Source organism: Brienomyrus brachyistius, chromosome 4, assembly GCF_023856365.1.
Source record: "Brienomyrus brachyistius isolate T26 chromosome 4, BBRACH_0.4, whole genome shotgun sequence".
Taxonomy (NCBI): Eukaryota; Metazoa; Chordata; class Actinopteri; order Osteoglossiformes; family Mormyridae; genus Brienomyrus; species Brienomyrus brachyistius.
The window spans coordinates 26,037,356-26,053,971 of NC_064536.1; the positions used below are offsets into that span (position 1 = coordinate 26,037,356).

The following is a 16,616-nucleotide window of genomic DNA, read 5'->3' on the forward strand; positions in this document are numbered from 1 at the left end:
TCAGAGGCCACATGAGGCGGGGTAATAGCTCAAATTGAAGGCACCAAAGCTTCATTCTGCCTGGGAGCATAGTCTTGTTGATACGCTCCAGTCCCCGTATGGTTTCCTGCCTAAAGTGGTCCACTTGTTTGGTGTCTTGAGGGTTGCATCATACCAATATCCGAGACTCTTTACTGGCTTCTCTGACAGTGTTGGTATGGGTTCTTTGTCGACACTATACTGGTGTTCCACCAGCCTTCCCTTAACGACTGAGATGCTCCTGGACTTGTTCGGCTTTATTCCCATTTGAGCCCACTGGATGCTCTCTTGAAGCTTGTTCAACAGCCGTTTAGCACATGCCTTAGTTGTGGTGAGTACGGTCAGGTCATCCATATATGCTCTAATGGGAGGGAGACGAAGACTAGTTTTGAGCTTAGGCCCCCCAACCACCCACGGAGAGGCTCGGATAACGACCTCCACCGCCATTGTGAAGACGAGAGGTGAGATTGTGCACCCTGCCATTATCCCTCTTTCTACCCATGATGCGGTGTATTCATCTGTAGACAGGCATAGCTGCATATCTTGGAAATAGGATTTGACAAGGATGTTGAAAAAGTCAAAAGCTGTCCATAGGAGACTGTGAGGAATGGATCCAAAGGCATTGGCGAGGTCCAAGAATATGACATGGAGGACTTTCCCACCCTTTTTGGCAGCTTGGATTTGATGCCATATCATGTTGGTGTGCTCCAAGCAGCCTGAGAAGCCTGGAATGCCTGCCTTCTGTACTGAGGTATTGATGTAGTGGTTCTTCTCCAGGTAGACAGTCAGCCTATGGGCCACTACACTGAAGAAGATTTTGCCTTTAATGTTCAATAGGCTGATTTGACGAAACTGGCTTATATCTGCTGAATCCTTTTCCTTGGGTGTTAGGATGCCTCTTGCCCTCCACCATGCAGTTGGAACAGCTTGTTTCTGCCAAACCACCTTCATTAGCTTCCAGAGAAAGCGCAGTACCTCTGGGGCATTCCTATAAAGCTGGTATGGGACTCCGTTGGGCCCAGGGGAGGATGCAGCTCTTGCTCGACGTACAATCGCCTCCACCTCCCTCCACTTGGGGGGGCTGCTGTCCAGCTGATGTTAATTGATTATGATTGCATCCATTTTCACTCATCTTACCTAACACATTTCCTTACTCTTGACAAAGACTAGTAATGGCCTGTCTCGAAATTTAACAAGGATTTTTTTTACATTTGTTTTTGTGATCTGCTCATTGATGTGTTACACCCCTTTCGTCACCCCGTTCTTTTCAGGAAACTGGTCAGTCAGTTATTCTCTTGTTATGACAGCAAAAAGTAAACAGGTATATATTTCTTATATTTTTATATTATCTGCAAGCGTCAGAGCAATCTCTACTGAAGTAACCGAATGAATACTTCATTACTTTCCATTGTACTCTATGTAGATGCAAAATCCTTTATAACACACAATGTGTCTGTAGCATAATGCCAGAGATGTATCCCAGGGCAGGGAAGTACGTGTTTGCGCACCCTTGTGAGGACATGAGATTGGGTAATGATCCCATGTGCTGAGTAAACGTAAAACGAAGACCGCACGTTTGGCAAGCGCTGAATGGAACAGCCAAATGAATGGGAAGTGCTTAGACTTGCTGTGGAATGTGGGATGGGTTCATGTGGCTGAAATGAAGTGGTACGTACATTGGGAATGAGGGACAGCAACAGGTACACCAAGCTTGGTCACCTGACTCCCCGTTCCAAGTCTGTCCTCTTCTCACTGTGCAATAGCCCTGGACGTAGGAGTGCTGATGGTGCTTCAGCACCCCCTCTGGATGTTGGTGATAATGCAGTGTGAGGATACTGTAGGGCAGCATATCCAATGCATATGGTTTAAAACATCAAAAGAGCCAGCCTATGTTTTCATGCTAGTTAACTTATTAGCTGTTGATAGCGACCGATGCTGCAAAAGAACTTCAGTAAAGTTTATCCATTGTTCCAACTTTTAGCACCCTAAGCTCAAAATGTCTTCCCAGACCTACAGTATGACCCTGTATGGTTGCTGCAGTATATATTAATTATTATATTGTAGCGCTGGGCAGACTGAGGCCGTGTGAGAGAAGTGAAGGACAAGGAGAATTGTTTTTACCAGGAAGAACACTTTACTGTTGTTAAAAGGATTACAACAGGCACCCAATGAGCATCGAACCCAAATACAACAGTAGAAACACAAGATGGTCAGACGGAAAACTGTAAGATACAAACACGGTGGGAGATTTACACAAGCTAAATACACGCGAGGAACAGACAGGGTGCACACAGGACATGGGCAAACATACACACCACAAGCGGGAAACAAGTCTTAACCATAACTACTACATTGTAGTAACTACAACAACGACAATACAATGGCAATTTATAATGACATACACAGGGTTATATATAAGCACTCGTGAGGCACTATTACTTAATTAAATAAGACTACACGTGTAAATCAAACAGAATTCCTCCATTGTTGTCACTGACCAGAAGATCCCTTCTATTACATAAACACAGTTGGCTTGTTTCAGGAATCATGGTCCTGAAAGGCTGCTGTGCATTAAGGGCTTTCTGCTACTATCTGGCATGTTTCACGCTAGAAGATAGCAAAGCCTGTAGACAGGGGTGTCACATGGTATTATTAAGCCAAAGCTATTGACCTTAATTAGCATATGCAAATTCATGTAACAAATTGTGAAACGTATATGTTGGTTTGGATATATGAAATATCTAACCGGCTAGACCTAGTGTGGTATGTAAACCTTGACTGAAAGGCACGCACAGCTCATAGATGCATCACATACCAACAGGTGGGTCTGTGATCATGTCCTTGGGTCATGTGTCATTCCATGTGCCCAAGTCATCATCATCAGTCAGGTTTTGCTAGCAAGATGTTGACATGTCCCTTCCAGCCCTACCCAGATCTACATCATTGCGAGGCATGACTAGACATGGGTAAAATCTTTGGGTGTTTTTCATATCTATCAATGGACACCGGGAGTGCCATGTTCGGCAGGATCCCATCCAAATAATTAACGCAGTCAAATATCTAAAAAGTGAGGTTTTTAAGTGCATTTGAGTTTGGACTAAAAATGCAATATAAATATTTAAAGACTAAACATTTATGCACTGCATTGTCCTAGCCAGACTGGATTTAAAAGCAAATACATACATAACAAAAAACAATAATACATTATTACAAACTCCATTGATAACTAAGCATAAAAGCAACCAACCAGGCATCCAAAACTCATACCGAACTTGATTTGCATACCAGCATTTTCTAATAACAAAGCAAAGAAATACAGTTAGTTATACAAATGGTAAATTAACTGCCAGATAAATAAAGCAATAAGTCAAGTCAAGTAGGTTTTATTGTCATTTCAGCCATACACACAGTATATAGAGAAATGAGATAACATTCCTCAAGGACCATGGTGCAACACAGAGCAGGACAAAAAACAGAGCGACATCATAAGTGCTATTATTTTATTATTATTTGATATAACTATTTTTGCTGCCAGTTGTCTGCCACAGGCCGCTGTCCGGTATCTGATAGTTGTATACACATAGCTGGTGTGCAGTAGCTAATATTACAATGCTGGACACGATTGGCTGTTCTGAACCTGGCTGTCTCAATAATGCTATGTCACAAATAGTGTTACTGTATCCAATAAACAGAAGTAACGTTATAATGACAGGAACAGTCAGTGCAGTTTTACTGTGCCGCACCAGCTGGGGGATCCTTCACGTCGATATCTGCCACCCCGTGGACCTGAGTGAGCTGTTTGCAATCAAGGGAAGCCAGCAGTTTCTTGGGTCCGTGCTCTCTGGGCACGAAGCGCTCCGTCAGGGTGAGTGTGGCATGGCTGCCTATTTCACTGCAGAGAGAGAAAGCACACATTTTTTAGAGGGATGGGACAACGAATTTTGCAGCCAAGCTGATCTGGGGTGTGACATTCTCAAGCTGAGCCTTTGTCCTGCTCCAGCTGGACTCTTCGGTGAAATACAGATTCTCGACGCTGTAATTTACTGTACCCTTTAAGATGATCCAGTGGAGTGCTTGCTGAGATAATGGTGAGATGGATGGAATTAATGATCATTTACACTGTAGACCGACAGGGGCAGTATTGCTGCTGGGTATTGTCGCAGCACTGAGGACAGGAGTGGTTCCAGAAGGACAGGAGAGGCTGCCTTACCCTATAGTTCTTTGCCGCATGCTCATGAGTCCCAGACCCTCCACGTGTACCGTCACATTCTTCAGTGCATGTTGTAGCGGGTTGGTGAAGACGATCTTTGCGGCCATCTCTTTGCCCACCACAGCATCACCTACAGGCTGGGAGGCCAAGATGTGGGCATTTAGTGGACGTGATTACATTTAACATGGCGACAATAGATAGTGGCCAAAAAACAAAGCTTCAGAGATGCGAGACGAGCTGTAGCTCACTGTTATGCTGAGGTCCGGTGTCTGGAGCCTAAAGTTGTACTGTGTTGCCAAAATTTGTTTGGTCTCAACAACCCGGCCTGAGAGCATCAGCATCAATGCAGCATGGTCCACCAGTTGGCCTTGGTAGTCCTGGTACTTCAGTACCCAATTCAGGGTTTTCTCTGAGAGACCAAACATGATAATTCCAGTAAGATTTGGACATAATTTGATGGCTGTTTAATGATCGAGAAGTTGAAATCCTGCCACGGAGCATCTGGGCAGCTTAGGGACTCGTGTTGGAGATGAAGCTCCTCACCTTCATTGGCCTTCAGCTGTACAGGAATGCTGTCCTTCTTCACTGTGCCCTTAAGCACCCCGGTGTAGTACATGACCATCGCCTGGATGTAGAGGGTGGTATTTCTCGGCTCGGCACTCTTGTTGCCCAACGCGATGGTCAGCTGGGCATCGGAGCCCATATGTGGGCCTTCTCCATTCACCTTAACCTCCAGGGTCACGTCTTTGGTGAGGGGGGCGGAATACACCTGTGGCTTGGAACCGTAGTGGCAGGCAGTCTCGACTGCGATGCGCTGTTCGTCTGAGCCTGAGGAGTGAGAGCAGGGGGACGGGCATGGAGGAATTGGGCATTAAGTGGTTCAGCATTGTGGAGCCCTTCTCTTGATCATCATAAGTCCATTCTACATCTCTATTATATGCCAAGGCTCCTCCCACTTACAATGCTAGATCTTGAGGATTTAAATGATAGGCTGAGACTGATAGGCTAAGTTTGTGCAAAACCTGGAATGCTGCATCATTCTCTAATCTCTGTTCTCCCTCGAGCTCCCATCTACCTTGTGGGAATTTGTAGAGGAGCGTGATATCATTGGACTCATCAGAGCCCACGGCCTTCGTCAGGATGCAGCGTCCAATCACATTCTCCTCAATGTGGACCACATTGAAGGTGCCGTTGGCGCTCCTCTGCCAGTAGACCTTGTCGCTGTTGACCTGCAACCAAGAAGAGTGGTCTTAGCAACTGATCCACAGACAGACTGGAGGTGAGGCCAATGCACCCGGGATGAAGGGAAGTCAGGCATACCTCAGCAAAGACAAAGGGTGCGTCGTACTTGATGTAGACTTCGCCTAAGCGGACGGCAGTGATGGCGGCAGGACCACAGCAGAAGGTACCCTGGCTGGTCTCCTGAGGGGTGGCATCTACAGCTTGCCAGCCCCCCATCCCCTGGGGCAGGTCGGGCCGTGCCATCCAGCAATCATTCCACACGTGAAAGTTCCTACAGAATGGAAAGAGGAATACGGGAGACAGAGAGCACTTATGTACAGCATCTATTGCATGATAGTATGCCTATTTAAATCAGAACAAGTAAATCAGCTTTACTAAAGCGTTTGGAATGAGGAGAACAATCGTGATGACCTGTTAAATTATAGACTAGAACTACTACTGCTACACCTGTTGCCCTTGTTATAAGGTTTCTATGCAGCATGTAAGCACTGGATGAATATTATATTATTATCATCCTGATAATGTGATGTCACATCATCCTAGATGATGTCACATCACCCTATGTGATGTAACATCACCCTATGTGATGTCACATCATCCTATGTGATGTCACATCACCCTATGTGATGTCACAGGGCTGCTCGCTCTCACCACACAGAGTCGGTGTTGAGTTCCTCGATGGGCTTCAGGTTTTCATCTAAATAGACGTCTATCGTCAAAGAGACATCTGTGTCGTGGGCGGAGTTGAAGTTGGTCACGCTGCGGGTGGGGATGCCCAGACACCTTAGCACTGAGACAGGGTGGTGGAAGGTTATGTTCCAGTAATCACGTATTAATTGAATGTTGGTTTTATATGGATAAGTATCACTCATAGATACACTTTATGGCCCAAAGTATGTGGACACCAGTTTGTCCAACATCCCAAGTTGGTCACCTCATTGTTGCTATAGTAACCTCTCCTGATAATTCTGATTAGCCACTCCAGCATTGTTCCGGTCAATGATTATTAATACTCTTCTGGGAAAGCTATAAGTTAGGTTTTGGAACATTGCTGGCCGGGATTTAAGTTAGGTATTAGTGTTGGGAGATCAATCGGGTCCCGGTCCGTGAGCTTGTGTGACGGACCATCTCACAGTAACTTATTCACATGTATTTTGACCTTCATACTCCCTTTACTTGTGGGTGACCAGGACAGCTGTGGCAGGGCAGAAAGGTGATCAACTGGCTGGTTGGAAAGATAGTGTCCTATGATGGTGCCAAGTAGGGTGTCACTAACCTGTTCTGTACAACCACCCATTCTGCTGCTAATGTGTGTTGCAGGAAAATGCTTAATTATACACGTGTCAGAAATGAGTGTGGCTGAACTCTGTAATTCCTCTGTGTGCACAAACATTTGGTCCTATAGTCACCCTATTGGGGGCAGTGAGTGGCTCAGTGGGCTAAGCCTTTGTGCCTATGATCAGATTGCCGGTTTGAGCCCCGACCTCAAGAGAACAGTCACATGTCCATGGGCCCTAGAGCAAGGCCCTTAACCCCCAGCTCTAGGGACACTGCACATTAGCAGACCCTGCACTGTGACCCCCAAGCCATAGAGAGCAAGATGGGGTAGGTGAACAGAAGCATTCCAATGTACTTTTACTTGTGCAAATGGCAAATAAAGCACGTTTGTTTTTTGTTTGTTTTAGTGCACATAGTGGATGGGGTCAGACGATATACAGATGTCCACAGACGCATAAGCACTGCTCAAAGCTCAAACCCGTGAAAAGAATCTGCATCCTTGCCTGTCGTGGTGACTGCTGAGAAGACCCAGCACTGGCCGAATTTGACCGGCTTCCCTTTCTCGGTGTAATACTTCTTCAGGATTTCCACACTCCCAGTCCAGGCTGTAGGGGCAGTCCCGCCCTCATAGTTGCCAGACCAATTCCCTTCCAGGACACCGTCATCATCAATCGAGTTAACCTGGAAGGAAGGACATGGTTATGATTGACACCAACCAGCCTCACTCATTTCACTTCATCTTATCAAGTAACTTATTACTAAAGACAAATGATAAGTAATGAAAACAAGGATACAGATACCAGCCTAAAAATCATTACTGAGGACAGCAACAATTCATGGAAGTGCAGACTCACCATGGCAGATACAACTCGTACCACATTGACAGCATCTCCGCGACCAGAAATGGGCATCTTACTCTTGTCCAGCAGAAACAGACAGGCTTGTAGAATTCCCTCATTGAACTAAATGAATTGATTGGTTAAAGCTCAATTAGTGATTGATTTCAGATATTTTGCCCAGCAATCCAGAGACAAACATTTTCAAAATGACATCCTGTACCTGGCCAAAGTTCCATGTTCGAGAGTCCATCTGGTACTCGGTGCCAAAGTATAGTCTGCCTACATCATTCAGGACGTATTCCTTCTTCTCATTTTCATCTTCCATGTAGACTGTGTCACCTGAGACAGGAAGAGCACACATACTGTAGGACTGAGTCAGGGTTAAAGAGAAGGAGCATAAAGAAAATGACAGCATGCAGCGGCAAATTTATAGCATTTTCCAAGTGGGCTTAATATGGTTATCAGTGAGAGGTCATGTCCAAACATTGTAAAATCTGCTGCGTCTCTTTAAAAGCAAATGGGTCACTTCACAGCGGTGTCCCTCCTTACACTAAACATTGCACAAAGATACTAAACACATGAAGGAATCTTATTGGCTAGGGCAGATTTGTGCAATTATGTTATTTACATTGATGAATATCAGTTCACCTCTATTGATTTTTATATTCCACTTGTTAACAAATTGACATTTTGATTAGTGCTTATTGCTTGCTATGAACCAAGATTTACCCCCTTTGATCGATTCATGAAATCCAGGCTGCGTAAAGGATGCCTATAAACCTCTGAGGACTGATTTTAGCCACCATCTGCTGGTCTCTGAAAGCTGAGCCAACCCCGAAACCCCTAAGGAATGTTGTCATAAACATTCTATTAACGTTCTTCTGACAGATAAGATGTCAGGTGATCTATAGGGCCCTGGACATTCAAGCTAACAAATTATATGTTTAATATGTGTCTTTTACCTTCACACCAGGGGTTGAATAGCATATAGATGTCATTGCCAGGGTCGTATGTTGAAAGGGCCATGCCCTCTGGACTTTGTGTCGCCACAGTGAGTTGGTATTGACCAATCAGAGCAGTAGGCGGTGAATTGACAGACAGCCTGATCTTCTGGCCTTTCTGTTCCATGATTTTGGCCTCCCACTGGTTGTCTTGTAGCTCCTCCACCAGGGGAATAATGATGTGTGTATTTTTGGACATCTGAGGCAGGGATCCTACAAAAACAAGGGATCCAAGAACATACCTGTAAGTCAACGTCAATACTATTCATACTGATTGGTCATACGAACGGATTGGATGGAAGAAAAGAATGGAGTGGTGAAGGACGAACGGAGAGTGAGATTGGGTGAGTTCTGGTTCCAGATCCTGTTATATATGATGAGGAAGCCTGACTATAAGTCACTGGCCACCTCATCTTAAAAGCAACAAAAAATAGACTGAGTGAGTTACAGACATTTTGTTTCTCAATTGTCCAGCTGTTCAAAACTTAATCACACACATCCATACACTTACCCTGTTTAAAACTGCATGTATGCACACATTCACAACAAATACATCCATCCATCCTTCCATCCATTTTATGTATCAATTACTAAAATCAACGACTGCTCATTTTTATTGCACAGACACAAGTTTTGCCATCATACATTCATGTGACAGTTAAATCTGTCACTTGACCTATTGTTTTGGTACCATGGGTGTTGATGACCGGAGGAATGATGACTTTTGAATGACTTGCTGACCTAATTTTAGTTCCAGATGAAGCTTGTCTGTACTGGTATTGAAAGCGCGTGAGAGCTTGATCCACATTTGGAAGATCTGCCCTCGCCGGATGATGAGATTGTTGCCTTGGTAGCAGTTGGTGTAGTGCTCCTTCCGGTTCTGGCCGGTCTTGCTTTTCATCAGGTCCACTGACTTCACAGTCAAAGTTGGTTCTGTGAGAAGGACAGTGAAAGGTCTCAAGAAGTTTGTTCAGTTAAATTTCTAAGGACGACCACAGCAGATCCCTAGTAATCAGTTGATTAGTGTTCACCTCTTACATAGTTATATAATGGTGTTGGATCAATGTGTCCCTGTTCATTTTATTCAACATTTTAATGATTTTTGAATGAATTTTGCTGGAAAATGTATTTCTTATATTGGATAATGGAATCCGGGCCCGTATCCATAAATAAATTTATGACCGACACCCTTCCAATAGGTCCCCCTTGGTAAATTTTGTCACCCTGGGCAGGCGTTAATTCTCAGTACATTGTGCTGTCTGGGAAGCATCAAACTAATTTTACTATCTATGTGCCTGAATGAATGCAATATTGCTTATTCCTGCAGTGAATGGAGGGCTATTTAGCTGTCCACTGATGGATGGAATACATCTACATTCAATAAGAATACATGTGCTATTTTAATAAAATCTGAGCGTTTGGAATGGGGGATGATTTCACATTCAAGATGCGGGAGTTCAGATGCAGCGTGTGGCTCGGTGGGCTAAGCCTATGTGGCAGTAGTCAGAAGGTTGTTGGTTCAAACCCAGCTTCAGCATGTCTGTGGGTCCTTGATCAAGGCCCTTAACCCCCAGTTTCCTGGGTGCACCAACAAGTGGTTGCCGTTTTTGGGCAGTTTATTCTACAAAGAGCAAGTTGAGGGAGGTGTAAAAAAAGCTGATTTCCCCAAGGGCGTCAGTAAAGTATAAATTATTATTATGAATGAAAGTCTTCCTCTACATGTCTGGCCGCTAGACACAAACCAACATAGATCAAAAGTACGAATGAACTTGTTGGATCCTCACGTGATGCCGAGCGATTACCATGCATCGTGCTTATGGCCCCTGTCTCAGGCTGCTCCAGCTTGTCCCTGATATCAGTGATGACGTCCCCCGTGCTGCTGGACCCCGTTCCTCCGATCCCCATGCCGCCACTTCCTGTGCCACCGGTCCCCATGCCACCACTTCCTGTGCCGCTGGACCCCGTACCGCCGGTCCCTGTGCCACCAGTTCCCGTGCCGCTGGACACCGTGCCGCTGGACCCCATGCCTCCGGTCCCCGTGCCGCCAGTCCCTGTGCCGCTGGTCCCTGTGCCACCGGTCCCCGTGATGTTAGTCCCTGTGCCACCTGACCTTGTGCTACTGGTCCCCGTGCCGCTGGACCCCGTGCTGGGCTTGTCCTCTCGGTAGCAGTAGCAGCACAACCTGCGGAGCCAGGCTCGGCAGTTACAGTCACCCTCCTGCTTTCCGATCAGCTCCTCCTCATCTGGCTCTGCATCTTCAACCAGGCCCAGGGTGACGTTGGGGAACCGGCCCACAGCTGATCGATTCCGGATTGACATCTCCCGTGGCATCTTGGAGGAAGAGGAGTGCAGATAAGACAATGGCAGACAGAAAGTCCCCTATTCATTGAATGCTGCAGGCTTGGTGTCAAGCCTGGAACAAGCATTTCAATTGTGTCAATGGTCATGGGGGTATTCCTTGGTGGATGGTTGTGGCAATGGTAAAAGTTGTCAACAAGGGGGTGGGGGTAAAGTTTTTTTGTGTATGTGGTGGGGTGGCATGTCCTTGAGCCCTCATGTGAGGGGGAAGGATCCCTGACCTCTTATGGGTGGTCCTGGGACCATGGAGGCCATAAAGGGGGAGAAAAGATGACTACAAGGCCCCCTGAGTAACAGGGACCTTATTCTTATTATTTTTTCAATCGGATTGGTCTGATTTGGGGGCCAAATATGATATTCTTTCATGGGGCTTGAAATCTCTAGCAGCAGCCCTGCTGACTATCAATATCTTCCTCATGTCAAACACTGCCTGAAACCTTCAGAGAAGCGAAAGTTAGGCCCAAGCATAATTCAGTATATAAACCATAAAATCGAACAGATAATACAGTACTATGAACAGTTCTGCTACATCACCCACAGACAGAGTTCCGGCTAAGAATGCCAGCGAAGGAAAAAAGTGACGTCTCTCAGTGTGGGGGGAGAGACATGGACATTAATAACTGGGTTATAGCTGCCCAGATGGTTCTAATCTCACCACTACGTACTAAGAGGCAATGGAGCGTGTAGGACGTGAACCAATATGGTGTCTGTTAGCAAACAGCCACCTGGGCGATTCTCAGGAGATCCACTCCAAGATGGATCTATTAGGAAACAACCGAAAAATGGTATACTGTATTTCATACAAACCTAAACCAGCTGACAACGATGGCTACCTGTAGACTAGAACAAGTGTGAGGAACATGGATATATAGTCTTTCCAAAATATTACACTGGAGAATCTGAGATAGGCTATACATTCAAGAGACCACACACATTTGGAGCAAATTAAGCCAAGTTCTGTGAAAAAAAAACACAGGATAAAACACCCCAGAAAGAGGATATGAGCTACAGGAAATGACTTCTTGTGTGTTTAGTCAATTAATTCTGTTAGATATCACAGCTAAATTACAATTAGAATTTTACCTCTGTTACAAATAAAACAGAATGAAAATGATACGAAGACGAATATTTATCAAGGTTCTTTGTCTAAGACTAACAATAAAGATCTCCTAATCTTAAGATGCATTTTTTTTGTCTTCTCTTCTTCTCTGCCATTCAATCTGTCTCTCTCCTATCTACCATGTCTTAATCCCCCCCCCCCCCCCCACCAATTACCTGCCAAAACCGTAACGTTCTCAACCCTCACAGTTTAACTCTACAGGGCAGGAATGGGGAGAATGAGATCAAACCGGCATAAGAAAGAATGAAAGTAAAAATATTAAGGGAGTTACAGTAAATTTGGCATAGGCTAAAAGTCTGGGAAATGAAAATCGATTAAAGGAGAAGCTTGGTCAAGGGGAACTGGTACACAAAATCACACCGTAAGCTGGATGATATGGATGACACTTGCTGCCTACTGGTGAGCCAAGAATAAGAGAGGTGTGTCCTGGCTGGAATGCAAGACACCCAAAACCAGTTTGCAGTGGCTCTAGACAGTGCTGGTGGTTGCACAAGTGTTAAAGGGAGTGCTGCAGCATGGAGGATACGCAAAACAAGGGAGAGGACCGGCTAAAGACGTGTCCCCTCCAAAATCATACTCTCTCCTACGACGTCGACCACTCGCCTTGCTATGCATTTTCATTCTGTGACCCTCTATGTTTCACTGGATAGGAAATTTCACATGAATGAATAAACTAAAAATGCCCCATAATGCAGCTCTTCCAGGGTCACCTACCTAACCTCATCCTACCCATGACATTGACTGTATCGCTTTATCCATTGACTATTTCATTGTAATGGTTTATTTATCTGAGCTTCTACCATCAAAAGCTTCACTTCAAGCAGCAGCCTCCAGGTCCATATATACTTGTGGTACTTTCTGCTGCCTCTTCTGAATTAATCCAGGGTTTCATTGTGAAAAACACAATGACAATGAACATCAGACCAATATGAATAGGCATTAAAGAATTCAAGCTTTTAGGCATAATCGCTAGTCCGGTGCAATAACAATTTGGCGAACTTCTAATCCAGTGGCCCTAAGCTACCTAGATATGTTCTGTCTACAGCTAGAGCCAACCCTGGCCACAGGGCTCAAAATGATCCCACTGTGTCTTGAAAAGATTAAGAGTCCTTTTGATTGACTTAGGTTTGCTGCTGAAGTCCTGCATGACTGAATAGAGTCAAATAATCCAATAGGGGCTGATTTTAGCTGGCATTGAAATATAAAATAACCGATTATCTCAACTGTAAAGACCATGGCCTCTCTTAGAACAAACACAGCTTTTCTCTACTTTTGAGCTGAAAGGTAATTCAGTTCTATACTTGTATGTTACCTGATTTAAGCATCCAAAAACCATTACTTACCTGAACTGTGAATCAGCGCTATAATGGTGTTTTTACTAGAACGAGTGAATCTGAAAATGGCCAAAAGAAGCAGCAGAACAACAGATGTTACACGACTAATACATTACTCACAACTTACTGTGAGCGATAAAAAATAAAATTGAACTCTGATTCATTTATTTTACATACAGTTCTTTCACCTCAGTGTCCACGTGTGACTATTGGATTATTTTCAGAAGCTCATGCAGTGACTCGTCACAAACATGCATCACACATGATAACTGAAAGTCTTACTTTGTGGTGTCTTTCGGATTCTCTGTGGCGTGGTGGTGGGTAGTGGCACAGAGGAGAAGTCAAAGTGATAGATCAGAAAGTCTGTCCTCTCCTTTCCCTTCCTCTCTCTCTCTCTCTCTCTCACTGCGTCTTTGCATCTAAAAAGAACCTTTTAAACTCTCTGACAGGAGTGTTCCAATCATAATTATACATAGCTACACCCCATTCCTTATTGTCAACTATGACTTTGACAGGTAGCTGTTGCTAAAGGGAGTGTGTGCTACCATGTTTTTAAATTTCAGACTTTGCACTGGATACAGCAGTGCAGAATTTAGGGAGAGATTCCAAATGCTGAACTGTTCAAAACTCCCTAGTTGATCAGATTTAATATAGTACCAAAAATGTAGGAAAGACTTTTATTTGGGGGGTGGGGTGTATACTGCAGCTCAGATGGGATTCCTATCAATTGCAAAGCTCAAAACTGAAATACAGGCAATAAAAGACAACAGACAGTAGAAGGGAACCAGGTAGAGGAAATAAATTCACACCCAGGACTAAGGAGGTCTTGAGCAAGTGACAGTACCTGCTGATGTCAAGGGTGGCAAGATAATGGCAAGTAAAAGGACAGAAGCCACATAAATGTAATGCTTGTTAACCCAATGTAATTTATCTATTAGCGTATCAAATAGTATATCGGCAGTTAATACTACTTAATGGTGTAAGATTACATAAATGCAGTGGTGCCTGGCCCATAGGGGGCGCTTGGGCACCATCCTCCCACATGTGAGGGAGGATATAAAGTACATACATATTTATTTATCAATGTCAGTTTTACTTAGTAGTGTGTGCCTACATCCATCCATCCATCTATTTTCCAAACTGCTTATCCTACTGGGGCGCGGGGGGTTCTGGAGCCTATCCCAGAATCAATGGGCACGAGGCAGGGAACAACCCAGGATGGGGTCCAGCCCATCACAGGGCACACTCACACACCAGTCACTCACACACACATTCCTACGGGCAATTTAGCAAGTCCAATCAGCCTCAGCATGTTTTTGGACTGTGGGGGGAAACCGGAGTACCCAGAGGAAACCCCACGACGACATGGGGAGAACATGCAGACTCCACACACATGTGATGCAGGCGGGGACTCGAACCTGGGTCCCAGAGGTGTGAGGCAAGAGTGCTAACCACTGCACCACCATGCCGCCCCTGCCTACATCCAATCTAAATTATTTAAACAACCTTTCCACCAACTGACTCTCATTCAACAGTTAATTTCCCCAATCATTTCTCCTCTTGGGCGCTCATCAAAGTGCCCCAGAAGTGCCAATCGTGTATGGTTGCTAGACGAATATAATAAAGATTTTGCCTATCAGCATTGCCAAATTAAATGGTTTTGAGGCGCTGGAAATTTTTCCCCAGCTACAGAAAATGCGGGAAAGTTTTGGATTGCTCTCAGGTCAGTCAGTCAGAGAGAGATGATGGCGACGACGACAGTTGAGGGGCAGCTTCCAGCAAGTTCCGTGAGATCGTTATTGAATTACCCTTTTGCGAGAAGGACGACGGTGGAAAAGATCCACGTTAAGGTGCTGGGACCCGACAAGCCTGAAAAAAATATCACCCAGCCAACTAAGGGAATAAAATTATGATTGTGAAATTGTTGTCATTTCTGACTGTTCATTTGGATGCTTATACTGGACTAGGAAGGGAAATCTATTGGTACTTCAGCACCACCAAGAATTTTTTTCACCAACCGCCACTGCATAAATGGATGCTAGAGATGAGTCATCAACAAAATAGAGAAATCCCCCAAAATACAGAATACACCATCTACATTTAAAGAAAATGCAATCATCTCTGATATTAATGCATATCGTTCTGACAGTACTCCAATCTCCTGTCTTTGGAAGTGATGGTGCATTACGGGAGTGATTTTGGCAGGGGGGGTGTTTTCATTGGTAGATAGCTTGGCCTCCATGTTAATCTACTGTCTTGTGGTGGAAAAATACAATTATTTCTTGCTTTTCTCAATTGCCCCATTTGCCAACATTGAGTCAGCAACAGCTCAGTCACAATGGGGCAGGAAGAGGCAGTTATAGTTTAACAGGTGTCACACTGGGGGGTCTGATTCTCGCACCATAGTAAAAGCTCCATCTGTAATGGGACTTCCTGACCTCCTGTTCTCACCCTCTTGACCCGCTGGTGACATTCACTTCTGGTACAGTAAATCCTGCAGCTTCTGTGCGTTCACCCTAGGCTCAAAGCACTCCTCATCAACAATAAGCAAACACCTCTGAATCCTCTTTCTCATACATCCAGGCTGATTAGCAGTCTTGACAATCACAAATCGCAGAACGGCACCTCATATACCCCATCCGTCGAGTATACAAGCAGGAACATACTGAAATCCAGCATGGATAACTGCCGCATATCTCTTCAGTGACTCACGAGGTTAAAGGTTTATCACTATAATCGCCGACTGTTTCAACTTGAACGCTTGGCAACTTTGCAGTCAGTGACGACAATTTATGTTGTGACATGTGTATCCTTCAGGAGTATGTGTATGTTTCTTACTTGTCCTGTCCCAACACAAGCCTAGGTAATTATCCTTTGGAGCTTCTGTGTATCTGCAGTACAGTATGCACCCACCCATACATGCGGAACATTTGGGCTCGTTTAGTGGCATCATTACCGCCTCCTCATTTCCAACAATTTGCCAGTTCCTGTCTGCGTCTAAGGTGTCGTCACTCATCCCCGACACACCTACAGACACCATCCCTTCCTTACTGCTCCCATGCAGGCAAAATCCCACCCCTCTGACAAACAGTAGCAGGCCTTCAAAAGATACTTATGTTATTTTCCAAACACATGGAGCACCTGGTTACCAGTAATTACTCAATCTTTTGAAACCATTGAACACGTAATCTTTATTATTCATATTACTGGGTGTCT

The 16,616-nt window shown here is 44.7% G+C and overlaps 1 protein-coding gene across 3 annotated transcripts; it reads right to left on the reverse strand.

Moving 5' to 3' along the window:
- Positions 1-2,152: 2,152 nt before the first annotated feature.
- Positions 2,153-13,827, reverse strand: LOC125740245 (protein-glutamine gamma-glutamyltransferase K-like). 3 transcript variants are annotated; one of them, XM_049011146.1, is made up of 15 exons: positions 13,683-13,821; positions 13,410-13,459; positions 10,373-10,919; positions 9,330-9,521; positions 8,550-8,801; positions 7,808-7,926; positions 7,603-7,710; positions 7,252-7,429; positions 6,122-6,260; positions 5,549-5,741; positions 5,304-5,457; positions 4,772-5,056; positions 4,477-4,637; positions 4,229-4,365; positions 2,153-3,910 (listed from the first exon to the last, which is right to left on the reverse strand). In XM_049011146.1, exons 3-15 carry the CDS (start codon positions 10,917-10,919, stop codon positions 3,748-3,750), a joined length of 2,628 nt encoding a protein of 875 aa, XP_048867103.1. In that variant the 5' UTR covers positions 13,410-13,459; positions 13,683-13,821; the 3' UTR covers positions 2,153-3,747. The 3 variants fall into 3 exon arrangements, with proteins under 3 accessions (XP_048867103.1, XP_048867104.1, XP_048867102.1); XM_049011147.1 differs by lacking the exon at positions 13,410-13,459 and having other exon boundaries at positions 10,391-10,919; positions 13,683-13,827; XM_049011145.1 differs by lacking the exon at positions 13,410-13,459 and having other exon boundaries at positions 13,683-13,827.
- Positions 13,828-16,616: the final 2,789 nt, after the last annotated feature.

Excerpts from the sequence above, each read along its gene's own strand:
- LOC125740245 (XM_049011145.1), bottom strand. The coding sequence starts at position 10,919 with ATGCCACGGGAGATGTCAATCCGGAATCGATCAGCTGTGGGCCGGTTC. Across the intron at positions 6,261-7,251 it reads CTCAGCAGTCACCACGACAG|TGCTAAGGTGTCTGGGCATC; the intron begins GCAAGGATGCAG and ends ACCCTGTCTCAG. Across the intron at positions 5,742-6,121 it reads CTCAACACCGACTCTGTGTG|GAACTTTCACGTGTGGAATG; the intron begins GTGAGAGCGAGC and ends TCCATTCTGTAG.